Consider the following 14,631-nt stretch of genomic DNA (forward strand, 5'->3'; position numbering starts at 1 on the left):
TGCTTTAAACTATTTTAAATGTTTTTCTAGTTATTATTTTAACACAAAAAAGTTGAAATTTAGCAACAATTACCTGCATTTATAAATAATATGCCCAAGAACCTTCTACAAACAAGAAGCAGGTGTATATTACACACAATTACATGTGTTTGTTTGAATATGATTTTCTATAATTCAAGGCATTGTTTTTAGGAATAATACAACCTGGAAATGCAGATTACACTACAAATTGTAGCTTGTAAAAGTTTATTACCACACCATAACACACCATAAACCCACGATCACAGCGCGGACCCGGGTGTGTTTAATAATGGAGACAATATTCGTGTGTACAAGTATAACCTTCATTTTATTTGTTTAAAAACAGAAACGTTTATTTCAGGGCAGACAGATTAAAAACATCCAGTAGATTGGACAGACATTTAGGTCCAGACAGGCTCACAGAAACATCTGTGCAACACAAAGGACACAAAGCAAAACAAAGTAACTTATTATGGTTTATTAGTTTTTCATCTTATGTATCTTACATACAAATTTTACATGGTAAACTGTCACTGTTATGACCCCCCCCCCCCCAANNCCCCCCAAAACCCTAAACTCAGATAATCGAAATGTACAATTGTAAGCCCTTTCTCTCAGTCAAAGCCCATTTCTATCAAACCCGGTTGGCAGAGGACAAACGCTTGGACGTCGACAAACTGCAAAATGAACCATTTAAAACAAGCGCGGAAATTCTGCTGTCATTTCAGAAGACGACCAGCAGGTCTGTTGGTGAGTCTCACACCTTGTTGAAACACGGCCAGGTAGGAAGGCTGTACAGGACAGGGCGTTGTAACAAGGCCAGCATTTTCTTCTTCTTGAAGGGCAACAGAAAGCACAGCCAAAGATATACAAAATAATAAACACTTTATGATTGACAGTGTTTACAGACTGTCTACCAACTACAGTATTATGCTCAAAGAGGTGAGTGGCATGCTTCTTCCTCTATGTAGCATGAGATGAGGCTATTATACTGACCGCCACAGCAAATCCAATACACCTCATGCACATTATGAATGTACACAGTATCAAAACATCACATTGGCAGGCAGCTACTGAAGAGCAACTGATGATCCTCGTGTAACCAACAGAACACTCCTATCTATTGTCCAAGTGCTTTTTTTTTTAAGTATATACATTTACAAAAACAAAAATGGGAAATGAGTCAGAATATAAAACATTCAATGGACAGATAGGAAAGGCCTAGGAATTTCTGCTCCAAGCCCCCACAGCTTCAGTGTGGGAGTCACTTTGGTGACAGGATTTAACAGCCTCTGTGATAGTGAGAGCGTTCACCAAGGCTCAACTGAGAAGACATTCATTTGAGAGTATACAATGTTTAAACAATGCAGGGAGGGTTGAAGAAATTACAGATGCAAGCAAGTAAAAAAAAAAATATATTAACAATGACAAGCAAAAAGATGAACTTCGCCCAGATTACCTGCTTTACAAGTCAGGTTTGGAATTAGTGGTTAAGAAAAAAACTGAGCATCTTTATGACAGCGGGAGGGTCTTTTCTTCATAGGCCTCATATACTCATATTCATTTTAACAAATGTGTGCCAGACAAACGTTTGTAAACGTATCATTTTACATAACTTAATGAGATGGTCTGAGCTCTCTGTGACAGACATATCCCTGTCAGTCAGCTTAGGTTTACTGAGGGATTTGTGCTGGAGTCTGTGATCTGGTTGGGCAAAAATAAGACATGTGACTGTCAATGTCAGACTACTTCTCTGGAATCCGAGCAATAAGGCCGATGTCCAAAATGACCTTTCTCGGGCTGTATCTGACACGTGTGTGAGAAAAACCTTTACACACAAGACACTGGGGTCTGAAATATCAACCTAAAATCCAAAGGCAATGAACCAAAAGGCAATAGCTTAAGGGAGGGGGGGGGGGGGGCAAAAAACAACTCAGCTCTAAAAAAGGAAAAAATGGCCACAAGCGAAGCGCTGAAACGAAATAGGCTGAGAACCATGTTTGTAAACGTGTGGAAGCTCTTCTTTTGCTTTCCGAATGTCTACGACTACTTGAACGGAAATTCAGGGGACCTCCTGGTTGAGTCTTTAACAGTCTCAACAAATACTTTTCCTTGATGGTCTGTGACAATCCTTTATTAAAGGGTTTCATTAAACCCCCCAAAGCTACAATTTTCTCAGACTTGCTTTTCTCATCACTTTTTGTTAGAAGCATACCACTTTAAAAGGCCTCTTTCTCGAAGTCTACTGTGGAGCAATTGGAAATACCATGATGTGATGATGAAAGGCAAACTCTCAAATAGCACCTCACATCCTGTACAAAGGTGTCCTACTTATGTCGACAGCTGTGTTATTTCTCTATGTTAAAGCTGGGAAAGCGGGACGTAGTGGTAGTAAGACACTACCTGAGATACAGGCCGCCCTCCTTTCACAGCTCTGCCTCCATTTAGGATACAGACACTTTGTGGGCAATATCCATGTAATGGCTACTGGATTAAATCAGAAAAAGGCTTATGGAGTTATTACTTCCTGCCTCTTGGAGGTATATGAGCAGTGGCACCCCATAAATCAATGCCGGAGTGCCACTCTTCCATGTTGGCTTAAATCATCTGACTACAGATCATTCCTCCGCCTGTTAGCTTCGGATCGGCTGAATCCAACAGGGCCATAACATCTAAGGGCAGCACAGGGGAATCTGTGTGTGTGCGCAACTGCTGTGCTTCTGTACACAAATCCTAAAAAGAGGTTTCCCGGGGCTAGCCCAGATGGTAATGTAGTATAAAATCATCATGGAAGTTTTTCTCATGAAGGTAGCAAACATGTTTAAGCCACGCTGACTTGCTCTCCCTCGCTCTCTGTCTGTTATTGTAGCAGGACGTTTCTTCATAGGCTGCGTCCCATAATGATGACATCTTTGGGGAAGCCCTCCATTTTGGCTACTTCAAAGCATCCCAGTTTACCATAGAAGTCCAACATTCTCTTATCAGTCTGACGAACCTTACAGAACGCGCCAAGGGACCCTGGAAAGACAAAAACAGACGACAACTAAGTCAGTAAAGAAACAAACATCCCTATAATTAGTTAGAAAATCAGTATGGCCAAATATGGTGTTAATCTTATGTGTTCCTGACCAATAATAACCTGGTTATATCCTCTGTCACGGGAAAGAAGACTATTTCAGTCGATGCATTGATTCTAGTTCTTAAAGCCTAACGCCAGGTTAATTTTAGTAGTTTGGATGACATGGTGCTATATTTGTGATCCTTAATTCAGACGTTACTTGCTAAATAAGGCAAGAGTACTAGATGATACAAACAGAATGTGTACACATAAGGCCTTAATCTCAATTAGAAGCATTTTCCAATTATACTGATAGACTATATCTTATGAAAGCTCAACACAGAAACCTTACAACTAAATATTCCAACACCCTCCATCTCTACTATAAAGACTAATGCAATAATTTGCACACGTAGCAGCAATTAACACTGCTGTCATAATTGAAGATGGCTTCCACCTACCGTTGGCCTTAAGAGAAGATAGAAGACATCCCATCATGCTTTTGGCCACACTTGGGTCTGTGACCTTGGCGTGAATGTCAACCTTGATGAGAGAGGGGAAGTTGGAGAGGAAGGAGTCTGGAAGAACCTCATCCTCTTCGTGGAAACTCAGCATCATCTTCTACAGGGACAGACAGAGATGCTGAATTGAATTTTAATACTAGGAGGCACAATCGTATGCCACCTGAAAGATGGATTAGGATCCTACCTCAGCCTCTGTGAGGTCCTTCTGACAGTCAGGTTTGTTGTATTTCTCTTGCATGAAGGGAATCCAACTCAACTTGCATTTCTTGAGGAAGGGCTTGACATCCACGGTGCCGAGAGCATAACCGCAGATCCCTTCATCATCCTCTAGCACAAACCCATACTCAGAGCTCAGTGATAGGAGACCTCCTACTAACCTGTAAGCAAACAATAGGGATTTTGTCAGCCATGTTAATTTGCACTCAAGGGAATAAAACTGCAGTCAAGGCTTTAGTCTGGGCTGATTGTAAACAAATAGATCTCCATATTTTACCTGTCTCCTATGAGGTCAGGATCCTCATCAGAGAAAGGTATGTCCTCAAGACCTTCACAGTACATTTCTTTACAGATTTTATAAACTGCAGCCTGCAAACAGACAAACAGAAAGAAAGAAACAGCTGTAATTGAGCTTAAAGAAATTTTGCCTTTAGATTCAGCACCATGCAATATATCTGCTGATGTACAGAACAGGAGGGCATGACATTGTGGCATATTAAGCGCAGAGCATTCACAGCTTAAACTAGGCCAGTTCTGCTGGGAATACAAGATGGCCAATAGAATTTCTGCAACCATACATTTATAACATTTAGGCTTTAGTAACGCTTATTTACTGTGTTAGTACTTGGGGACAAAATACTTTTTGTCAGTTCTGGTAAAAATAAAAGGTCTGGACACAGCGCGCGTGAGCAGTACGTGACAGTTGCCTCGCACGCCTGTGGTGTCCACACAGAGAGCGTTTCTGCTCCGACTCAGCTGCTGCCAGCACTATCTTTCTACACTGAGTTTGGCTTTGATAAATACAATACAATACAATACAATACAATAAAAGACTTGTCAACAAATGAATGGATTCTGTCCACATAAATGCTAGAGTGCTTTTAATCTGAAACAAAAAAAAAACTGTTAAGGTAAAAAAACAAAAATTGTCTGTGAAACTATAGTTGAACGTGTATATGTCGCTGGTATAATGTTGGTATTAGTATGAACAGATCCTTTGCACCGTACATTTTATGTGGGGTGCGGCTGCTCTAACCTGTTAAAATGGGCAAGGAAATAAAAAAGGGAGGCGTTCTGCGTTGCACGCACTTTAGTTGCACAGTGGCATGACTACAAATAAACATCTTACCTCATCTTTGGGAAAGTACGGCCGTATGGAATAGAGTTTGGAGGTTGGCATTGAAGGTGGAGGTTGGTAGAAAAGATCGTTTGCCGCTTCTATTGGCAACAATCTCTGTGGGTATCAAAAGAAACAGGTTCAGTTGCCTGAGACCGGGTGGTGTGCTGCTTTGGCTGACTGCCTCACTGTGCATTTGCTACAGCTGAGCCACTATCAAACCAAAAGGAACTATAACAACCGAGCAAAGTGCTTTGGAAGAACAACTATTGTAAAAAAAGAAATCGGACATTCCTTATTGATCTGACAGTGGACAACAAGAGCAAACATCACATCTTTCTCATTTTTGCTTAAGGAACATAGCACAACAAGCACATATTTGCTTTTCAGATATAATAAAACAAGGGTGGTATTTTGGTCTGACTAAGGTTTTACTGGCTGAAGGAGATGCTCCTTTCCCTTTTGTAAGACATCGCAATATTTCGCTGCGCAGGACCCTCCTGTTGAGAAAAATAATGATGCTGGCGCAGAGAGACAGAGAGAACTCCAGGAAAAAAACCAAAGTGGCAAATTAAATGTGAGCAAACTGAGTCATTCAATATCAGTTGCCATCATGAGTTTTGCTACTCTTCAAGGATGGAAATACTAGTTTTGGCTGGACAGGTGTGTTTGATCATGGAGTTTTCCCATTGCAAACATGCTTGCGTTCTCGCGGGCGCTGCGATGCTTGTGCGTGCGCTTGCAAAGGGTTGACTTGGTAATTTGTGCGCTGTGCTTTCCTGCAAAGAAATGAGATGTCATGAAAATAAAACCTAGCCATGCTCGCTTGCGCCGCGTGCGCTAGGGAAAAGCAGCATCTCCTTGGGCAGTTGCTGAAAGAAATTCAAATTAATCAGAAAATGCCATGCCAAACTCTGGCTGTAAGCTATTTTGTCAGGATGGGTTTCAGGTCACCCATTCCCACCCCACAGTCTGACAATATCCCAAAGTAATAAAAGGAGATGAATGTCTTTGGAGAACAAGTGAAGGGGAAGGAACCCGGATGGTATGAAGCCTGACCCATTACAATCAGCTCACCTTCGACAGACCAAAGCCCTTCATACCTACGCATATATTACCATTGTCTTCTTTGCTAACAACACTCTTTTTTTTTTTTTTGATTGCTGTAAATTCAGTGCATTAGATACCTGGAACTCTCCTGCTAGACCTCCCCTAAAGGCCCAGGGCTCTTGGTCTCCTCTAAGGAATTGTGCTGAGGACTGACTACGACACCCTGTTAGGAGCAGAGCCAAGCGGACATTGTTACCACAGGATGGGGCTCTCTGACACAGATGAAGCGAGTGGGGAGATGGGGAGGAAGGGGGTCATATTTATCTAGTAGCATAATCCATTTAAATAAATTATTTTTGTTTTAATAAGTAAAACATAAAAAAGGACCTAATTTGGAATAGATAAATTATATTCAGAGGAAATATTTTATGATAAAATGGGGCTCGAGCAACTAAAGCTTACATGTGTGCGAGAACAAATCAGGTCCAAGATTTAAATTATTCAAAAAACGTTTCGTGAGCTCTGCACCTTAAATTCTCCACGTCAATATGACAATGGCAAACTGCTCCACATTACATGGTACGCAAGTCTTAAGAAAGAAGTTCTTTCACGCAGTGGAACGCACGCTCTCCGAAAACTGAACTTAAGTGTAGTTAAGCCGACGGACTTCGTAATTAAATACTGGCCATCAGAACCACAACCCCATACTCTCTATGGACTGCAAAAGTAAGCTTCAGCTGCCGTCACCCCACTCATCTTAGCACCCCGTGTGAAGTCACATTCTCATCTTATCTGCCTCGTCACATGACTGGGGAGCATGAGTCATCAAACCAGGAAGACACAAGGAGAGGTAGGATGCACATTCCCTGAGTTAAAGTGCCTCTCAGCTTAATATTAAAAGCCACAATCAGACAGACCGCAAGTACGCTGCAGGGACAACGCAGGTAAAGTGCAGTATATATCTAAAGCACACAGGGTTTATATGGTCTGTACCCAGTAGCGTTGCTGCTAACAAAGTCTAACCCTGGTTGACGAGAAGCCCTGTCATGTGACCAGACAAATGCAGCGCGCGGGAATGATACTTAACATTGCTTTACATATGAACCCTGACACCTAAAACAATTCCTCTGAAGAACTGACACAACACAGCATGCAGATGCACCCACGGGAGGAACTCAGAACTTGCTAACCCAAATTTAAAAACCCCAAAACTGACGAAGGAATGATCTCCTAGTGGATTACGTCCACCTGAATGATCTATTCAGACTGCATTGTCTTAACACAATCAGTTATGCAGAAACTCTGTTCTTGCATGGTCATGGTGTGTATGTGAGCTCGTGACTACACATCACAAATATTCCTGAGTAGGATGAGGATCATGTGCTGTGGTTGAATTTCAAAACCAAGTGTAAATTCCCTTGAGTAGGTGCATCAGGCTGGTCTGAGCCATTTCTATAGGCCTAATGACAGAAACAAAAAAACAAGTTAGAGAGATGCTGCCAAAGAGAGAAATTTGGGAGTTAACACTTTGGATTCATAGCTAAATCGCAGCGCAAAATGTGACTTCATCCGGAGGGCTGCTTCCTTTCCTCCAAAATCAATCTTTTACATTTATAAATCTAGTTTATGAAAAAATAAATAAAAATAAATCGGTTTAAAAAAAATTAACAAAAAAAAAAAAAAAGAGACAACGCAGCACTGTGCATACATCGGCCACTGTCGATCCAATAGCAGTAGAAACTTGTACTGTGGATTCTTCCATCTGTACACAGTGAAGGGAGAAAACAGTAGAAAATAGATATTAGTAAGTGTTCTCAGTACAATAACCAGGGAGGTTGTGACTAAGTGCCGGCTGCACAGCTTCTACTGAGTGGAAAATATGGGGACTGATGTAAAAACCTGCTAATAGCAACAGCAGAAGCCAACGGTTAGGCACTGAGGTTACTATGAAGAATATTCAAACTAGATTTATGGGACATTTGACTTCCTCAATTTTGCTTGAGTGGTTGCAATCATTTCCTGGTGCGTTAAACCAGTAATGTGGATTTTTGATGTGGTTTTGCCAGTGTGGGTATGCTGCCTGCTGTGTACTGTGGGCTAGAATCCTCAGCTCTACCATATAGCCGGACAGGACAGAAACCTGCGAATGAAACTGGGTTACGGGGGGGTAACCTACAGGCCATGCTGGTGCTTCAGACTATTCAAAAAGAACACTCCAAAAAAAGATGGAGGTGTTATCACGAGGCTGAATGTCACTCAAACTGCACCACAGTGCGCCATCTGAAAGAATGAAAGAAAGTGGGAGGTGAAGGGAGAGGAAGAAAGTGGGGGAGAGAGAGTATCCTCTCTTATTCAAGGTGATGGATCCACCCTGATACAGATTGAGTAAATGATTCAGAGGGTTAAAATCTGCAAACAACCTCATTTTAGAGACTACTCAGTGAGGCAACAACACAAAACGTTATATTCATACGTTTTTTTGTTAAAATCAGTCAATTCAGATATAAATAGATCAGCTTATGCACCAGAATGGCCTTCCACAGTCAGTCAGTCAACTTGCTCTCCAAGCTCGCGTGCGCGCTAGGGCATGGAGGAGGGGGGGGGGGATGGGGACTTCCCCCTGGCTCCCATCCCCACAGACAGAGAGATGGAAGCAAGTGTGTCTGTGTGGGAATGCAGCAGTGATGTTACTGGATACACAGCAAGCAGCAGTAACCCTGCTGGGACGTTTGCCACAGAGGCCCAGTTTAGATATCACCAAGATGGAGTAGCTAGTTATGGAATAAATAAGGAGGATGCTAGCAGTGCAAGCGGCATTCAGTCAGATGAAAAAAATAAAAGAAAAAAGAAAACAATCAACATGTGTGAAACACGAGCAATTAATCAAATCATAACTATTGAGAGGTGATGCATCTGGCCTGATCTGTACTAAGCTGCTCTATAATAAACTGCCATCAGTTAAATTTGGGGCCACTGCTCAAGAGTCTCATCCTGCATACAGGCGGTGGCCAAAATCTCTACGAGCCATGTTACTATAAGTCTTTGATCAGTAATACTACCATCTGTTAAGCAGACTGTGCAAGATGTGTAAAATAATTATAAATTTGCCTCATTTAACTACACAGCACTGGACTACAACATAATCCATGCAGCAATCACTTAAGTGTTTTTCTCTTTATATAATCTGATTATTTATTTATTTATTTATTTAAATGGTAATTGAATGAATTGTGTTTAAATGTGTCTCTGAGAGTAACAAATGTCAGGACTACAAGACTCGCTCAGACTATTGCTACGCTACTGCTCTCTAAGAGTAAGCGCCTTGTGGTTCCACTCATACATACCTAGCCACTGGACAAAAGACTTGACCATAGAAATGATGCTTTTGATGTCCCAGATGTAAGGGTAGAGGTCATACAGGATGGTGCGGTTGGCTGAATTGGACAGCCGTGTGAACATGTGGATGACTGAGCAGCACATCTCCTCAAACTTCTCGGCCCTTGATTGCCATTCTGCGACCTGCAGGCAACACAGTGATTGGAAATAAGAACAAACGATGTTGAAAAAAGGGCAGCACTAAACCATTTTGGTTTTGGGTCATAGTATGGAAAGCACAGGTTTGACTTGTAACATTAAGAATTGTTCTGTTTTAGTCAATAAGTCATGACTTTTGACATAATTAATTGTTTTATTTACCCCTTTTCTGAGACATGTCAACAAGGCAGATGGTTTTAACAAGGGAGGCTGTGTTGTGTGTATGCTCTGTGGTACAAGTGCACTCCATCTCCTATCATAACCACACCACCCAATGGACAGTATGGGTAGTACACATCCACCATTTTGTTTTTAGCAACACTTATCACAAGCAAGTTCAGTTAATAATGAAGTCGTTTTCTCAGATAGACCTTTCTCTCTCCGCTCCTGTGTGTTTATTTCAATGAATGAACCCACCTTTTCAGTTTCCTTTCGCTTGCAGTTGACACTGACGACGCTGCTGTTGGCTCTTAGCCAGTTGAACTCCTTTAACATCTGCACGGCCTTGTTTCCGTGCTCATAAGGCAGGTAGAAGAGCTCTGCCAGCAAGCTCAGGTCCTCAAGTGTGAGGGGCTCTGCTGTGAACAGGGGCTTCTCATTGGGCCCAGGCACAAACACATCCTGAGGACACAAACCAGCAATAATGTGAATTTGTAGGGAATCCTAATTTGTTTTTTGCCTTCCATTACAAATATAGAGGGAAAAAGATAACTCACAAATGTTTGCGCCACCTGTTTGAGCTGATCGTCTGTTTGCATAGGGGCGATGTCGCTCCCAGAGTCCTCCTGGATAGATTCTTCAGGGGACTTTGACTCTGCAAGACTTTCCTTGTCAGTATCCATGGGCTTCAGGTCCTCAGCCATCTTGTCAGCCATGATAGGACCAATGTGCTTTTCCTCTGGGTCAGTCTCTACTTCTGGCTCTGGTTCATCCACCATTTTCTCAACCACCATCTCCATGGGCTCCTCATCTGAATCCTTCTTCTCTACCTCCACCTGCACATGTGTAACATAAAAATACTTGTAGAACCATAGAGATGCTGCCCTCCTATAATCAAATGCTTAAGAAATAAAGTTCATTTTAAGTATCGTACCAAACCACAAAGAATGACCCTTACCTCTTCTTCCTCCTGAGGTATTTTTGCCATGGGGTGTGAGAGTGGATCCAGACAGAGCGGTGGCATGGCTGGAGACATGATGGGCTGCTGGAACACAGTTGTGACTGTTGTGGAAGAGCAAAGAGAGGGAGCTGCCATGGATGACACGTTGATGGCTGTGCTTTTGGCACCACTCTGAGGCACCTGTCGGCCTGAAAGACAGAGTTGAGCCTCACTGCATTTTGTTCTTCAATTATAAAGTGATAATTTTAGTGTAAAGTGCAAATCCTTTAGCATAGACATATGATATAATAATATGACTGCTCTTACTGTTGTATTGATGAGGAACACAAAATTCCCCCAGCCATTCTGTGAGAGCCAGTTTTAGAGCAAGCTGTGGGCTGTAGAGCATATCTGTCTCCAGTTCTTCATCACTGCCCTCATTCTCCAACTTGATCTGGATGGACACTGTGCTGTCCTCGCCATCGGCTGGAAAAGGCACCAAAAAAAAGCATTAATGAATGACCTGCATTAAGGTACCACATGAGATCACAGCGTACCCACGTCAAAACCTTCGGACCATACTTACTCATGACCACATCCTTGCGCACCCCATTCATATTAGACTTGTACCAGGTGGCCAGAGTGTGGATCGCTACAAAATTGGACTCAAACTCGCAGTTAGGGTTGGTGAGGACTCCCTTCAGCCTGGGGATGAGCTCTGTGGAGCGGCCTTTGTATGGACCCAAGAAAAGCCTCTTTTGGTCATAATCATTGGCGTGAATGTTGTCCCAGATCACCGGGGCTCTTCTTAGGATTTTTGACACCTCCTCAATAGACTCCACTGTGATATCTTTGGACACCACCTTGGGGCCTGGAGAAAAGAAAACAAATCCTAATTATTTGTTGTATCTACAACTCTCATGTATGACTGCATGCTTAACAGTCGGTGATGGTGTTGGTCAGTTGACAGGAAACTGTGTTAACCTGTCCACAGCACATCAATGTCAGGCAGTAGCTTCTCTCCTACAGTGTGGAGGTAGGGGGACTGAGTGACATTTGGGTAGCAGAATGTTCCACAGTATTCTGTATTTCAAGGCAAGAAAACAAACAAAAAAATTAATACACAAGTATGATGAAAGATGAAACAATTGTGGGAAATGTGCATAAGATTCAGACATGACTGAGGTACCTGTGGGACAGAAGAGGAAGGTTTCGGGCTCTCCCAGGTACTGGTAGATTTCATTGGTAATGGATACCTGAGCGTGTGCAAATGAGCTGAACACCTCTTTGTCAGCAGGGCACATGTTGTGGTCAATATCGTCAAAAAGTAAGGCAAATGACTTGCAGCCAAAGTGAGTAACCTGAGGCGGAGAGAAAGGTTGGAAATGAATGTAAGATCTGTGAACTCTGTGAACTTGAAGATATATACTGACAGTATGAGCACATTTTTTCTAACTACTGTCACACAAAATGTTGCAATACCTGGTCAAGTTTCCTCTTGAGTGCAGAAACCTCTTTCTGATTGGAGAAGGTGATATCCAGTCCAGGGGAAATGGCATAGATGAACTCAATCCCATGGTCCTTAGCAGCACCGATTAAAGTCATGAGTTGTTCTAGGAGATAGTTGGGGGGAAGGTTACTTACCAAATGAATTATTGTGCTTTTATAACAACTTATCTGAAAGCTCTTTTCCACTTGTTTAAAACTAGAATATGCAGACTGTCTTTTTAACTTAGATAACTAAGCATTATTCATTTTTCTCGCCCCGAGACAGCCGATCCCATGATCTGTTCTGTAGAGTCACCTGCTTCCTCCACTGAGTACAGCTCTCTCCAGAACATTCTGTGCTTGTAGTCATCTTTGGGTGCATAAAGGTATGTATTCAGTCCCCATTTCTGCTGCCTGTGAAATTAAATGGCGCACAAAGTCAGTATAGCAACTCAAATTATCTAGCTATAATGTTATTAATGGTATTTAATTACCATGCCTGCTTAAATAAGTCACATAGTTCACCGTACCTTCTGAACAACTCTTTCCTCTGCTCCATTGTCCATGGTCGACCATAAAAGCCTGCAATCACAAACAATACATTCAGTTTCCATGCAGTCTGCAGTGCTGATAATCAACTACATTTCCTGTGCACACTTACTGCTGCAACTAACAATTCCCCCCCCCCCATGAGTGGGTTGGGCTGACATGCTATTTTTGTATACAGTTTTTCTGTACGTGACAATCAATCATTTTGCCTATGAATCGTACAAATGTAGTTGATTTACTAGACGCCCATATCATGTTTTATATAGTCTGATCAGAGACAAAACCACACAGAATTTAACAACTTATAATATGACACTGGTCAAAGCAAATCTTCACCCTACATTACAACCAATATAGCATACAATGGTAGGCATAATCTGCCAGTAAGATAAGATGGACCTTATTGATCCCACACTTGCTACAGCAGCTTCAGATGCAACACATTAAACACTAAATGTAATAGAAAAAACACAAGATATAATAAAAATAGATAGTTGTATGTACATATACATACAGCCTTTATACAGATGTGATTGATATGGTATATGTGCTTACAAATGACTATTAATCCAACATCAACATTGCAAAATTACTGTTAATCACCTTTTAATAACTCTTCAAATTAAATCCAACCCATCTGTCCGTGGACGACGTGTGACAATGTTTATTTATAATCTGCCTACATTATTGATTCGATTATCTTGTAACATATAATCTAATCTATGAGTGAGAATCGATTTCTGATTGTCTAATTGGACACTAGTAATGACTTCCCAACTCAGTAACAATAATCATTTGCCCCTTGGTAGCAGGATTGCTGCGGTATTTTGATGCCTTATTTAAGACTGTATACAGATCACAGGTGAGTCATTTTTTTTTGGTTTTACTCTATATTCAATATTACCTTCCACGACCCCACTTATGAACTTCCTGTGGCCGGTCGGTTCGACTGCAATGTCGGACTCTTCCACCGGGCCAAGGGCCTCGGCACAAGCCTCTCCAGAGACCGGGCTGGGGCTCTGCTCGCCGTCCACCGGAGGAGTCTCCAGCGTCTTATCCTTCTGAACCATTGCAAGAGATTTCCCTCGATTTAAAAAAAAAAAGCCACTAGATTCAGAGAGTGCAGCGAGGTTTTTTTTTGTGTGTGTGTGTTTTGCTTGTAAATGTAGCTCAGCAGACAAAATTCGCAAAAACCTGGAGGAAATAAATCGTCGCTGTCTTTCTTAACGTGAGCTAGCTGACGGTATTACCGAGTCTATCAAAGTGGTCGAAAATGTAGCGACTGCTTCTACAATATGCAATCGAAATTACTATCAGGTGCTACCGGACGACATTTGTATTGATTAATATATAAGGAAAAACAAGGCGTCGGTTCGTATTTGTCCGATCATGTTCTTCTCTTTATGGTAGATTTGCTCTCGTTTTTCGTTCGGTTCTTCCTGTTTACACCGAGTGCGCATGCGCACGGGACTAGATTAAACCAGTCAAAACTAGATCTGCGTGACAAAACACCGCCAAGATGTTTCCGTGTCAAAGAGATAGGCGACACTTCTGCTGCGCAACGCCAAACATCTGCCCACAGCTTAAATTATATACGGAAAACTTGTTTTTAAACCATTAAATGTCCACAATTACACAGTTGATTTACGAAGTTAAAGGACGGCGTTTGCATTTGTACAAAACGTCTTAATTACGCTCCAAAGTTATAAAACAATGACGGAAAAATACTCTGCACAGTTTGTGTGTGGTTATTGAGCGCAATAATAATCAAGGGGTCATAAAGGAGTTTACAAATGCTCGCAGAAGTCCTAAACTTGCAGCAAAAAACGCAGATATCTCTCATTGACTCGCTCTTTTCCGCGGTTGTGTTGAACATCTCGACAGCTTTCTAACATCTTGAAATTCCAGTCCATATTAGGAATGCAGCGGAGCTCCAACACACCACATTCAGAGGGGAGGGTGTGTGTGTGTGTGT

General features: G+C 41.9%; 1 protein-coding gene across 5 annotated transcripts; it reads right to left on the reverse strand.

The window, feature by feature from the left end:
• Positions 1-575: 575 nt before the first annotated feature.
• On the reverse strand, positions 576-14,121 carry oga (O-GlcNAcase). 5 transcript variants are annotated; one of them, XM_035663041.1, is made up of 19 exons: positions 13,561-14,121; positions 12,638-12,689; positions 12,424-12,521; positions 12,102-12,232; positions 11,809-11,980; positions 11,604-11,702; positions 11,206-11,490; positions 10,947-11,105; positions 10,638-10,741; positions 10,237-10,515; positions 9,938-10,141; positions 9,331-9,505; positions 7,695-7,748; positions 6,124-6,209; positions 4,949-5,053; positions 4,097-4,188; positions 3,788-3,980; positions 3,541-3,700; positions 576-3,039 (listed from the first exon to the last, which is right to left on the reverse strand). In XM_035663041.1, exons 1-19 carry the CDS (start codon positions 13,724-13,726, stop codon positions 2,903-2,905), a joined length of 2,751 nt encoding a protein of 916 aa, XP_035518934.1. In that variant the 5' UTR covers positions 13,727-14,121; the 3' UTR covers positions 576-2,902. The 5 variants fall into 5 exon arrangements, with proteins under 5 accessions (XP_035518934.1, XP_035518931.1, XP_035518930.1 ...); XM_035663038.1 differs by having other exon boundaries at positions 10,252-10,515; positions 10,638-10,828; XM_035663037.1 differs by having other exon boundaries at positions 10,638-10,828.
• Between the last annotated feature and the right edge of the window lie 510 nt (positions 14,122-14,631).

This window comes from Morone saxatilis, unplaced genomic scaffold (assembly GCF_004916995.1).
Source record: "Morone saxatilis isolate NCDOM2014 unplaced genomic scaffold, NCSU_SB_2.0 Contig19, whole genome shotgun sequence".
Lineage (NCBI taxonomy): Eukaryota > Metazoa > Chordata > Actinopteri > Moronidae > Morone > Morone saxatilis.

What these genes read in the sequence shown, in the direction of transcription:
- oga (XM_035663037.1), bottom strand. Translation starts at nt 13,726, where the DNA reads ATGGTTCAGAAGGATAAGACGCTGGAGACTCCTCCGGTGGACGGCGAG. An exon ending in CATAAGTGGGGTCGTGGAAG is followed by an intron (nt 12,690 to 13,560) that starts GTAATATTGAAT and finishes TTGTGATTGCAG; the next exon opens with GCTTTTATGGTCGACCATGG. An exon ending in GCGCAAGGATGTGGTCATGA is followed by an intron (nt 11,106 to 11,205) that starts GTAAGTATGGTC and finishes TGCCTTTTCCAG; the next exon opens with CCGATGGCGAGGACAGCACA.